At 39.3% G+C, this 13,359-nt stretch overlaps 1 protein-coding gene across 1 annotated transcript in view; it reads left to right on the plus strand.

The window, feature by feature from the left end:
• The first annotated feature begins 4,673 nt into the window (after window positions 1-4,673).
• The window catches only part of LOC127429331 (leucine--tRNA ligase, cytoplasmic-like), a 44,738-nt gene continuing 36,052 nt past the window's right edge, over window positions 4,674-13,359 (plus strand). The window contains exons 1-10 of the mRNA XM_051678297.1: window positions 4,674-4,769; window positions 5,659-5,780; window positions 5,870-5,957; window positions 9,582-9,662; window positions 9,813-9,950; window positions 10,099-10,260; window positions 10,356-10,468; window positions 12,236-12,299; window positions 12,387-12,454; window positions 12,880-13,105. Of these exons, the coding sequence (XP_051534257.1) occupies window positions 4,764-4,769; window positions 5,659-5,780; window positions 5,870-5,957; window positions 9,582-9,662; window positions 9,813-9,950; window positions 10,099-10,260; window positions 10,356-10,468; window positions 12,236-12,299; window positions 12,387-12,454; window positions 12,880-13,105 (1,068 nt within the window). The 5' untranslated portion in view covers window positions 4,674-4,763. The remainder of the gene's footprint in view (window positions 4,770-5,658; window positions 5,781-5,869; window positions 5,958-9,581; window positions 9,663-9,812; window positions 9,951-10,098; window positions 10,261-10,355; window positions 10,469-12,235; window positions 12,300-12,386; window positions 12,455-12,879; window positions 13,106-13,359) is intronic.

Raw genomic sequence — 13,359 nt, forward strand, 5'->3', positions numbered from 1 at the left:
GGCAACGTCACGCGGCAACGTCACAGGACAACTGCGGCGACCAATCACAGAGCTGCTTGAATCTGAAATTTGCATACCATGTAATCCCCCTTTTTTCATATTTTACACTGAATTAAGTGTGAAAGCTTTGAAGTGGTTTACTTTGGGCAGAGCTTTTTTTTTTTTTTTTTTTTTTTAATAATACACTGCTATAAGGGACAAAACCTTGTTTGGCGATTAGAAAAATGTTTTCAATATTACAAAAAAGACGTTTACATTCATCTGTTATATCTGTCGGTTTTTATATTTTATTTGCAGTACCGCATCTGTTTCGAGAGTAAACCAAGCTAGCAAACACAGAACGTTCTAACGTTTTAGGAACGTTCTCTTTAGGTTATATTTTTATAACAATAAACTAACGTTCCATGGAGGTTTTTGCATGACAACCTAATAAGAGTTTAGAACGTCCTCTAATGTTTGTTTTTGGGTTTTATTTTTTATTTTAATTTTTATTATTATTTCATGATCATATGTTTGATTATTTTTCATAATAATCTTCATGCTGGTAGAATTTTACAATGTTTATAGATATCCTCAGCAAGTAATTACTTTTAAGGGGGGGAGGTAACCCGCCAAATAATCAAAACAAGCAAGTACCCCCCCAAAGTTCAAGCCAAATCTACGCCCTTGCTTTTAAACTGTAGGCTACACTTCAGTGGTAGGAAATTAATTTAATGTTAGCCTAGTTAAGGCTAATAGAATGTTAATTCCATTTTTAATGTCTGTCAATAAGCTACATTTCTCATTTTAACAACCCTAGATTGTGTTGACGCAGTAAAAAAGCTGGTTCAGCAATGTGACTGTAGAAAAGTTTCAGAAATGCAAGTAGCTAATGAATGCAGCCTTGTTTCACAGGAACTCAGAGGATGCATGAGGTGTATCCATCGTTGGCACTCACAACCCACAATCCTTTGCTTCAACAGAAACGTACATAATTTCTTTGAAAAACAATTACGCATTTACCCGAAAAATTAATATTCTAATGCAAGTAATGTTAATTCCTAAGTTGAAGTACCTCAGTAGACAAGAGTAAGACATATAATATGTAAAATTATAATAATATATAACGTAAAATAAAGCATTATGTAGTAAATATAAAATTACAGCCACAAAATCAATTTTCTTTTCTCTCTACATCATAGAGAGTCACCCTTTTTCTCCCAATTTGGAATGCCCAATTCCCAATGTGCTTTTAAGTCCTTGTGGTCGTGTAGTGATTTGCCTCAGTCCGGGTGATGGAGGACGAATCCCAGTTGCCTCCGTGTCTGAGACAGTCAACCCACGCATCTTATCACGTGGCTTGTAGAGTGCGTTGCCACGGAGACATAGCGTGTGTGGAGGCTTCACGCCACCCACCGCGGCAACCACGCTCAACTCGCCCCACTGAGAACAAACCACATTATAGCAATCACGAGGAGGTTACCCCATGTGACTCTACCCTCCCTAGCAACCGGGCCAATTTGATTGCTTAGGAGACCTGGCTGGAGTCACTCAGCACGCCCTGGGTTTCGAACTAGTGAACTAGCAAACTCCAGGGTGGTAGCCAGCATCTTTACCACTGAACTACCCAGGCCCCTTACAAAACAATTGTAAAAAAATTTAGAAAACTTATAGCGAAACTTCTGTGAAGACAGCACCTTACAAATGTGAGTTGAATGCTTTACCATTACCCCACCTTGTGTGAATATGTACGTTGTTTGTGTTACAAGTGTTGAACTGAGGTTGGCTAACGTGCTAAATCTAGTGGCAACGTTTGAAACGTCACTTCCGTCAGCTGTTAAAGAGACAGTTCACCCCAAAATTAAAATTCTCTCGTTATTTACTCACCAGCATCATGCCATCCCAGAAATGTATGACTTTTTGTTTAAGAGTTTTAGAAGAATATTTCAGCTCTGTAGGTCCTTACAATGCAAGTGAATGGTGATCAAACTGTTGTAGCTCCAAAAATCACATAAAGAAAACAAGTAATCACAGTACAGGAACAAGACTGAAGGACAGTTTAACACCACCAACTCTAGAAGCATGTGGCAGGGAATTAATATCATCACGGACTTTAAAGGGAATAAAAACTCCGCCGTAAACACCGCTGCCTCTGTCCTGGATGAGCTAAATACTTTTTATGCTCGTTTCGAGGGAAATAACACCGCCCTCGTGGACAGAGCTCTCACGGCCGAAGCTACAGAGGTTAGTTCACTCTCCATCTCTGTACTGGATGTAACCCAATCCTTCCGACGGATGAATATCCGTAAAGCCGCGGGTCCAGACGGCATTCCGAGCTGCGTCATCAGATTGTGCACGAACCAACTGGCTGGTGTTTTTACAGACATTTTCAACCTTTCCCTCTCTTTGTCTGTGGCCCTCACATGCATTAAAACATCCACCATTGTGCCTGTACCAAAGCAATCCAAAATCACTTGCTTAAATGACTGGCGTCCTGTTGCTCTGACCCCCATCATCAGCAAATGCTTTGAAAGACTAATCAGAGATTACATATGCTCTGTGCTGCCTCCATCACTGGACCCATTGCAGTTTGCTTACCGCAACAACTGCTCCACTGATGATGCCATTGCATCTACAATACACACTGCTCTCTCCCACCTGGAAAAAAGGAACACATATGTGAGATGCTGTTTGTAGACTACAGCTCAGCATTCAACACCATAGTGCCCTCCAAGCTTGATGTGAAACTCCGGGCTCTGGGCTTAAACAGCTCGCTGTGCAGTTGGATCCTGGACTTCCTGTCAAGCAGACACCAGGTGGTTAGAATGGGCAGCAACATCTCATCACTGACACTCAACACTGGAGCCCCACAGAGCTGTGTTCTCAGCCCACTCCTGTATTCCCTGTACACACGTGACTGTGTGGCAACACACAGCTCCAATGCCATCATTAAGTTTGCTGATGATACGACGGTGGTAGGTCTGATCACTGACAATGATGAAACAGCCTACAGAGAGGAGGTGCACACTCTGACACACTGGTGTCAGGAGCACAACCTCTCCCTCAACATCAGCAAGACAAAGGAGCTTGTGGTGGACTTCAGGAGAAGAGAAAGAGAACACAGCCCCATCACCATCAATGGAGCACCAGTGGAGAGAGTCAGCAGCTTCAAGTTCCTCGGTGTTCACATCACTGAGGAACTCACATGGTCTGTCCACACATTGTGAAGAAGGCTCATCAGCACCTCTTCTTCCTGAAACGGCTGAGGAAGTTTGGAATGAACCGCCACATCCTCACACGGTTCTACACCAGCACTGTAGAGAGCATCCTGACTGGCTGCATCACTGCCTGGTACGGCAATAGCACCGCCCACAACCGCAAAGCCCTGCAAAGGGTGGTGAGAACTGCCAGACGCATCATCGGAGGTGAGCTTCCCTCCCTCCAGGACATATACACCAGGCGGTGTGTGAAAAAAGCTCGGAGGATCATCAGAGACTCCAGCCACCCGAGCCATGGGCTGCTCTCACTGCTACCATCAGGCAGGTGGTATCGCAGCATCATGACCCGCACCAGCCGACTTCATGACAGCTTCTTCCCCCAAGCAATCAGACTTTTGAACTCTTGATCTCTCACGATCAAAATACATCAGCACTGCACTTTATTAATCTCACACTGGACTGTCATAAATTATATTCTCTTTTAAAAACACACTGGCAACTGACTATCAACCGACAGCCTGAATGTCAATACAGTACAATACAACCTACTGTACATTTTATATATACTATATATACTATTTTTTATTGTATAATGTGTATTCTATATTGTGTGTATTGTATACTGTACATTGTATGTTATTATTTGTATATTGTGTTGTGTGTAATTATGTGTATATTAGATATGTAAATTGTGATGTGTCAATCTAAAGTTTATTGTAAACTGGTATATGTCACATCACTGTCATGACTGCTATGTTGCTCGGAACTGCACCCAAGAATTTCACACACTATTGCACTTGTGTATATGGTTGTGTGACAATAAAAGTGATTTGATTTAATCCCTAATACTCCAGTGGTCAAATCAATATCTTCAGAAGTGATATGATAGGTGTGGGAGGGGAACAAAATTTAAGTCCTTTTTTACTATCAATTTCCACTTTCACTTTCAGATGTGAAAGTGAAACTACACAGGCACCACATGTGGCTTTCAGATGTGAAAGTGGAGATTTAGTGTAAAAAAAGTAAAAAAAAGAACTTACATTTTGTTAATCTGTTTCTCACCCACACCTATCATATCACTTCAGAAAACATGGATTTAACCACTGGAGTCATATGTATAACATTTATGTTTCCTTTATGTGGTTTTTGGAGTTTCAAAGTTCTGATCACCATTCACTTGCATTGTATGGACCAACAGAGCTGAAATATTCTTCTAAAAATCTTTGTTTGCGTTCAGCAGAAGAAATGAAGTCCTACAAATGGCATGAGGGTGAGTAAATGATGAGAAATTTTTCATTTTTGGGTGAACTATCCATAACTATCTCCTTTGAAAATTCATACTCTACATGGCTGACTGCATAGTGTATATTGGAAGTGCATAGTGTATAGTGCGTCATTTGGGACAAAGCTCCGCCTGCCGAATGAACTTACTTATAGAAAACTACATTACCCACAGAGCACAGCGCGTCTTCCGGCGGTGTTTCTTGACTGTGTCGTCAGGCGAGTGCGGTGCGTGGATCTTCTCCACGCTTTAGGAATTCCTGCTAAAGTTGCGATTATATCAGGATGACGGTAAATTTGACCTTCATTAATTTAATTGGATTTTTTGCAAAGTCACTTATTTTACTGCACTGCCAGTTTCATTAGATCAAATCATAAAAAACATTAAAGCTGTTGTGCAGCAGCATGGGTTATCTTTAGCTGCTAGCTTCATGAATGTATAGCTGCATTCATAGTCATAATGGGCTTATTACTCTTTTTCACTTGGTGCTCAGCAGAGAGTCAGAGCAAATCTGATCTACACAGTTAACAAACTACACACTTAGTAAATTGGTGTCAGGGTGACATGAGTAGAGAGGTGACAGCTGTCAATCACTGCTGCTGATGTGTCCTCTTTTATTGCTTGTATGATTACTGGTACTAAGGCATTGTTTAGCAAATAAACCAGCACATGTTCTGGTAGCACTTTTCAATAAGTTTAACTAATTAGTAAATAACAAAAATATAATGCTTAACAGATTACTAGTTTATGTACATGAATATATGTGGATTCAAGTGTCATCACATTTCTAACTATTGAAATATACTTGAATTTAAACATGTCTGTAAAGAATGAAATATAATATTGGTATGAAATGTAATGTAGTAATATTTTAGATATAAAATAGATATTTTGGTATGCTAGCGTTTAAATATTTTCTGTTTCATGAATTGTTTTGTTTCATAATTAATTATTATTATTTTTTTTTACTGTTTAAATTTAGCTGAAATAAAAGGTTCCACTGTGACAACTTACCCCATCACAAAAGGCCCATATAGTTGTCATAAAGTGTAACAGATAGTCTTCATATTCTTCCAAGTGTTGCACTTCTCTGTTTGTAGTCTTTCTATATGGAAATTTAGTTTAAAAGACTGATTATTCTTGTTTAATATTTTCCACGGGTGTTATTTGTCATCTCAGGAGCGTAAGGGAACAGCAAAGCTTGACTTTTTGAAAAAGATCGAGGAGGAGGTCCGGCAGAAATGGGAGAAGGAGAAAGTTTTTGAGAATGATGCTCCAACCCCCATTGGGGAAAGTTCAAAGTGAGTCTGTATTCATGTATTGAAGAATTATTCCTGATTGCTTCTGATTATTTTCATGACTAATTATTTATTATTCTCCGTCTGTCTAGTAAGAACAAGTACTTTGTTACGTTTCCCTACCCGTACATGAATGGGAGACTGCATCTTGGTCACACATTCTGCCTGTCTAAGTGTGAGGTGAGTCCTTCTAGGTTTTTCTTCAAAAGGAAATGAATACAGATGAATCTCACGAAACCTGTCAAGAAGAAGTCTGGGTCCTATTTCAATCCAAAATGAAAAGGGGAAAAAAAATAATAATACTTGGCTTAAAGAGAATGCTTATACAGGAGCCCTTAGAGGACAGGGCAGGAATATTTGTTCTGAAGTAGTTTTGCGTTCCCTTGCAATAAATGTACTATTATTTTCATATATTTTAACCATGATATTCATTGTGAAACCATAGTGATAATACAGGAAAACAAAAACTATGGTAATAAAAATGATAATTTTGTGGTTATGGTTTTACTATATAAATACCATAGTTTACTGATGGTTACTGTTGTAAAACCATGGTTTTACCATATGTAACCATGACAGTTCCATGTTTTTTTTTTTTTTTTTTTTTTTGCAGAAACATGTTTTTAGTATAGTAATACTCTAGTAATCGTGACTGTAGTAACTGTATTTTTTTTGGCGCCAACCTTGGTTTTACTATAGTAATATTGTAGACTGTAGTAACAATAGTTTTCAGGGTTCCCGCAGATCCTTAAAAAGTCTTAAAATGTCTTAAATTCAGTTTTCCACAATTTAAGGTCATAAAAAGTCTTAAATATCTTAAATGATACAACAAAAGTCTTAATTATCACTTAAAGAGGTCTTAAATTGGGGGCGGAACAACAGGAATCGTGATATGACCTAATGTGTTAAACTTTAAAAGAATACAGTTTAATTAAATAAATGCATGCGCTGCGTCCTTCAAAGTGAAAACGTGACTGTTGTATTTTCTCCAAGCATGTGGGGGCTTGTGAGTGTTTCCTGCTGTTGCAAAGCTGTTCACAATCACTAAGCCATATCTGAAATTTATGACAAGCTATCACTAAAGATCAACTGATGATGATGATGATGATGTAGTGTTGATGAAATATGACAGTGTTTACTTTTAATTGTTTATATTGTAATACGTTGTAGATTATTGTAGGGGTGCACATTTTATTTCCCTTATCTGTTTGAATGAGCAGCTAGAAGCAGTGAAGTGCATGCATTTCAAAATAAGAGTCCCCGGTGTATTTCAGCCTTTAAAGTTCCGCGCTATGAGTCAAATCTTTTATTTATTTATTTTTTATTTTTTATTGGTTATTGGTATATGTGTTGCACTATAAACTGCATCTGGAATTTAATTCAGTTTAGACTCTTGTAGTCTCTGTCTGGCCCTCCCCATCACAGGAAGGAAAGACTAAGAACATTTAATATAGGCTACCAATTTTAAAAACTATTGGCAGATTAATTGCCTTTGAACACATTGTCATATCAGAGAAATACAATACTGGTCGACCTCCTATTTGTATTTATTTATATAATGGTACATAAACCAACTTTAATGTGCCAGATGGGCTGGTTTGTGTATTTCTGTAACTGCTGATCTCCTGGGATTTTTACAAACAACAGTCTCTAGAATGATGCCAAAACAAAAAACATCCAATGAGCTACAGTTCTGTTGACGGAAATGCCTTGTTGATGAGAGAGGTCAACAGAGAATGGCCAGACTGGTTCAAACTGACAAAGTCTACAGTAACTCAGATAACCCCTCTGTACAACTGTGGTGAGAAGAATATCATCTCTGAATTCTATTCCGAGATGCGGGTTGGCGCTGTTTTGGCGGCACGAGGGGGACCTACACAATATTAGACAGGTGGTTTTAATGTTGTGGCTGATCGGTGTATGTGGACAACATGTCTTGAGTATTTTAAACTTGCATAAAGCCTACCCTGCTTTTCTGATAAGTAATGTTAAGGCCATGTTGAATGTGTGCCCCTGCCTGTTTAAGTAAGTGTCTGTGATACATGATTTATTCTTTGAGGTTGTGTTGGTTTGTTTTGGTATGGGGATATGGTATTAATTTATTTGTTCAGGTCTTAAAAAAGGTCTTAAAAGTCTTAAATTTGATTTTAGCAACTCTGCACGCCAAAGCAAAAGGTATTGCAAGGGAACGCGATACTTATTGAGAGGGAACACGGAATGTATTGCAAGGGAATGCAAAACTTATTGAGAGGGAACGCAAACTATAGCGAGGGAACGCAGAACTGTTTCAGGAAAAAAAATCCCGCCCTGTACTTTAAGGGGCTCTGTATGATTAAAAAGGGATCTTTAAGATTTATTTATTTTATTTATTTTTTCATTTATTATGATAGTTAAGCAGCCCCCCCCCATACTTATCATTGTAATTTAAATAAAAATAATAATAAAAAAACAACAATTAAATAAACAGTGTAACAATTTTTTTTTTTTTTTTTGTTCCTGGGTAGTAAGTGTTATTTCCTAATTGCTTATGCCTCAAAAGTATAGAAAATAGCTATTATTCCCCACAAACTTTGCTTTTGTGACCAGGACAGTGATATTTTGAAAGTGACCTATTTCCAATGAGAAAACGGGTGAATTTGTGTCTTTTTGTTCACAAAGTCAGAAAAAAACGACATATGAATCCAAATTAACATGTATTTATACTAAAGTAATATTCAAAGCCGTGCTGGTCCATAATGGTAACAAGTACCCATCTCTTTGCCTGGCTCACTCGGTGCACCTCAAAGAGGATTACAATAGCATCAAGACCTTGCTGGGCCTCTTGAAGTATGATAAGTACAGTTGGGAGGTCATAGGAGACTTCAAAATGTTGGCATTCCTGATGGGTCTCCAAGGCGGTTTTTCCAAGTTTCCCTGCTATCTTTGTCTTTGGGACAGCAGGGACACCAAGGCGCACTACCACAGGCGGGACTGGCCACAGCAGACCGAGTTCTCTGTGGGGAGGAACAACGTCAAGTGGGAGCCACTGTTGGACCCCCGGAAGTTGCTGATGCCACCACTGCACATCAAATTGGGCCTTATGAAACAATTTGTCAGAGCTCAAGATAAGGAGTCGGCAGCCTTCAAGTACCTTCAAGACTTCTTCCCTAAGCTGTCTGAGGCAAAGGTCAAAGCCTGTGTCTTCGTCGGCTCACTGATAAAGAAGGATTTTGGATTCATATGTTGTTTTTTTCTGACTTTGTGAACGAAAAGACATAAATTCGCCCATTTTCTCATTGGAAATAGGTCACTTTCAAAAATATCACTGTCCTGGTCACAAAAGCAAAGTTTGTGAGGAATAATAGCCATTTTCTGTACTTTTGAGGCATAAGCAATTAGGAAATAACACTTACTACCCAGGAACAAAAATTTTGTTACATAGTGATATTAATTAATTTGGAAAGCAATAATAGCATTACTTTTATCTCCTGCCTAATGCTGATTTAAAAAAAAAAAAAAAAAACCAGAAATGCACCATCTTATAATACAGTCAAAAATAAATTTCACAGTAAATGAAAATGAATTAAAAATTAAATATCTGAGCACATTACAGTAATAAGAATTTGGGGGGGAAATGTGCTTGATTGTCACGAATAATGTCACAATGCAAAAAATATTAATGGTCCTCCTAAATAGGCTTAATATTCTTGAAACAAAACATAATTTCACATTTCTTACCCTTAATTTGGGTAAAATATGACCCAGACATGTTTTCATGACATTCACCCATACAGTATCTTATATTTTAACTTCTGTGTGTTGCAGTTTGCAGTGGGTTACCAGCGGCTGAAAGGAAAACAATGTCTTTTTCCATTTGGACTGCACTGTACTGGAATGCCCATCAAAGTAAGTCATTTAAACTCCTCCCACACAATGAGTCGTGCACAATCAGATCCATACATGATTATTACTTGCGATATACTGCAGCAGTGAGGTAGTATGTCATTCCAAAAATAGCCATAATGTCCACAAATGCTTTGTGGCCATGTGTAACAGGCATGTGCAGACAAGCTGAAGAGAGAGATGGAGCTGTACGGTTACCCGCCCCAGTTCCCTGAGGAATATGAGGACGAGGAAGAGAAGCCAAAGACCACCGATGAGGTCATCATCAAGGACAAGGCAAAGGGCAAGAAGGTACAACTGCACTTTACAGCTACATTCTGGGCACCTGTTTAAGATATGAGCTAAACTTGAGTGTGAAGATCAAGGCATGCAACTGAAAGGTTGTAGGTTTGAACTCCCACCTCTCTTCCTACTGCCTTGAATCTCATGCAACTAATAGAGTAAAGCAGTGGCAAAGGCTGGCAGCTCCAAGTTCCAGTGGGACATCATGAGATCTCTGGGGCTGCGTGACGATGAGATCGTGAAGTTTGCTGAAGCAGAACATTGGCTGGATTATTTCCCTCCTCTTGCTATTGAAGACCTGAAGAAAATGGGCCTGAAGGTACAAGTGAAAGCTCACTAGAACTGTTTCTATTATAACCAATGCTGGTTAGAATGATTTGACATTATTAGAGTTTTGTTTCATGAATGTTGTAGGTTGATTGGCGTCGCTCCTTCATCACGACTGATGTAAACCCCTATTATGACTCCTTTGTAAGGTGGCAATACATCACTCTGAGAGAGAGAAAAAAGATCAAGTTTGGCAAGAGGTATGTCTTTTGATTAAACCATTTTAATAGGAGAATTCTGAATTCATGTGATGCAGGTCTGCTAATTAAAAATAAGATGATGATGATAATGATTTTTTTCCCCCATTAACTCTTTGACCCATTTTTAACACTTCTGACAGGTACTACATGCAAACCATGGCGTCAAAATAAGTAGCGTAGCCAGAAACTTTGTGTATTTGGTAGTGGTTGACCGATATATTGTGGAGGTTGATTAGTTTCTCAAGCCGCGAGCGTGCCCAGAATCACCTACTTGCATCTGAAGGAGCCATCTGAGACATGTAAATGACCAATCACAGTTCCTTTTTTTTGTTACTTGCCGTTGTGTTACAACAATTATAGACCACTTAATTTAAAGGGATCACTTCATTTGGGGTTCATTTGGGCAGGTCATCCCCGCCTCTTCAGACCTGGGAGGGTGACAAGGGGAGGGACAACAAAAAAAACAAGAGGGAAAGGCCAACACGGAGCGACAGCGGGAGAGAGAGAGAAAAAAAAAACGTACTCGCCGCTTCTCCGATACACCGTAGCTTGGTCCTTGGCCACTCCTCCACCGTCTAGTGGACGACAGCCGTGCTTCTCCGGGCGGATCGGAGGCAGTCCTCCGGCCCCTGGCGGACGGAACGCCCCACCGCGTTTTCGGTGGACGGAAGGGGTCTCCCCCACCCCTGGCAGTGGTCCTCCCGCTCCAGGCGGTCGGCCAGGATCCCCTCCTCCTCTCGCGGTTGGCGGCCATTCCTCCGCTCTCAGGCGGCTGGGCTCCTCCATCCCTGGGCAGATGGCCGTGGCTGCTCCATTGGGGTGGATGGTAGTGGCGAGGACTCTATTACGGCTCATCCCTCCTCCTTCCCGGGTTACGGCACCAATGTAACGAAGTTCAATGGAAAGGAGGAGGCCAGAACCGGCTTGACAATATAAATAATAGTTTAAGAATAAACTTAACCAAAAAGACACAAACATAAACAGGTGTCAGACAGCTGTCCGTAACACGCTCTCTGTCACACTGCTGTCACCGGTCGCCTTTATCCCTCTCGAGGGCTTGATTAGCCTGATTAGGGGCTGGGTGTGCAGCATCATGACCCGGCCCCGCCCTCCTCCCTCCCACACATGCACATCTTGGATGGCATCTTTTGGGTAAACTATCTCTTAAAACTGTCCTGCACATCAGAGCCGTGACAGACGTGCAGGAGATCATGATGTTTTAAGTGCTTGGGTGTTTCTTTCTCTTTTCAAAAGTTTCCTGTAACTTTTAAGTGTCTTGTCTAATGATACAAATATCAATAAAACTTCTACCAGTCTGCAAATATGTGGAGACCTATAACGGCCTGTCAGTCCAAGCAAAAAATAAATAAATAAAAAAACAGTAGTATACACTGTTCATTTGGACTCATTAGTGGAACATTTCTATAGTTAATGTGATGAACTCCACCTGTGGTTATTCTGCTATAACAACTGTGTGAACTGGAGGGGAACTGATTTCATACATCCACTAAAAATCAACTTTACACCAGTTGATTAAAAGTAATTGAAAAATGGTTCAGAAAAGTGAATTTAGTTCTGAGACATGGTTTAGCATTATTTGTTTGCAAATGTCACTAATAATCTGTCTATTTTGTGATCTAATGCACTGACGTTCATACATTTTTAAACGTGGTTTAAGTGTCCAAATACATTTTATGTATGCCACTTTATGTATTTTATGGTAAAATGATAGATTTTAGAATAATTTTTCTTCTTGGTATTTTACAGATATACCATTTACTCTCCCAAAGATGGGCAGCCCTGTATGGACCATGATAGACAGACGGGAGAGGTGGGCATGATTCTTAATTAATATTCCCCTTTTCTCATAAAATAGGACAAATAACTTTTCCTTAAAGTAATTATCGCTCTTTTACAGGGAGTCGGCCCTCAAGAGTACACCCTCATCAAAATGAAGATTGTTGAACCTTATCCAACAAAATTGAGGTAAAATCACTTACAAACAAATTCATATTTTGGTCCAAAGGTAACAGTTTTTTTTATTATTATTATTTTTCATGCAGCTTGCTGACCAGCTTATGACCATTTCAATTTATATTCATCAAGAGGCAACATGGAATATTTTTTATTTATGCATATTTATTTGTATTTATTTTTTTGTCACAATGCAAGGCCATTTCAAATGAACTAATTAAGCTAAAAAGATAAAATAAATAAATAAATAAATAAATAAATAAAGTGGTGACCAGTCAAAATATATGGCCTATTATAAAATACTTTACCTTATACAATCATACACATTTTTAACCTAAAGCCTAAAGTCCATGGACATGTTATGCATCAACTTACCCTGGTTTATAATGTTGATGTATGCATATCACACAAGTTTATGGTTTTCTAAATGTTTTCAGCACTCTTAAAGGCAAGAACGTCTTTCTGGTGGCTGCAACTCTGAGACCTGAAACCATGTTTGGTCAGACAAACTGCTGGATCCGTCCTGATATGAAGTACATTGTGTTTGAGGTGGCCAGCGGTGATCTGTTCATCAGTACACAGCGCTCAGCGAGAAACATGTCCTACCAGGGCTTTACCAAAGAGAACGGAGTGGTTCCTGTGATCATGCAGATTATGGGCCAGGTTTGTTTCTCTCCTACACGCACACACACACACACTGCACCTGTGCAGAAAACAATAAATCAAAGTGATAGTTCACCCAAAAATGCTAATTCTGTAATCATTTACTCACCTTCACGTTGTTACTAACCTGAACAACTTTATTTGTAATACAAAAGGACATGTTGGACATTATGTTAGCCTCGATCACTATTCACTTTCATTTATTGGGGAAAAAATACGTATTAAACTCTTTAAACTATGTGGACCGGCAGATC

The sequence above is a fragment of the Myxocyprinus asiaticus genome, chromosome 38, assembly GCF_019703515.2.
Source record: "Myxocyprinus asiaticus isolate MX2 ecotype Aquarium Trade chromosome 38, UBuf_Myxa_2, whole genome shotgun sequence".
In the NCBI taxonomy this organism is placed as follows: domain Eukaryota; kingdom Metazoa; phylum Chordata; class Actinopteri; order Cypriniformes; family Catostomidae; genus Myxocyprinus; species Myxocyprinus asiaticus.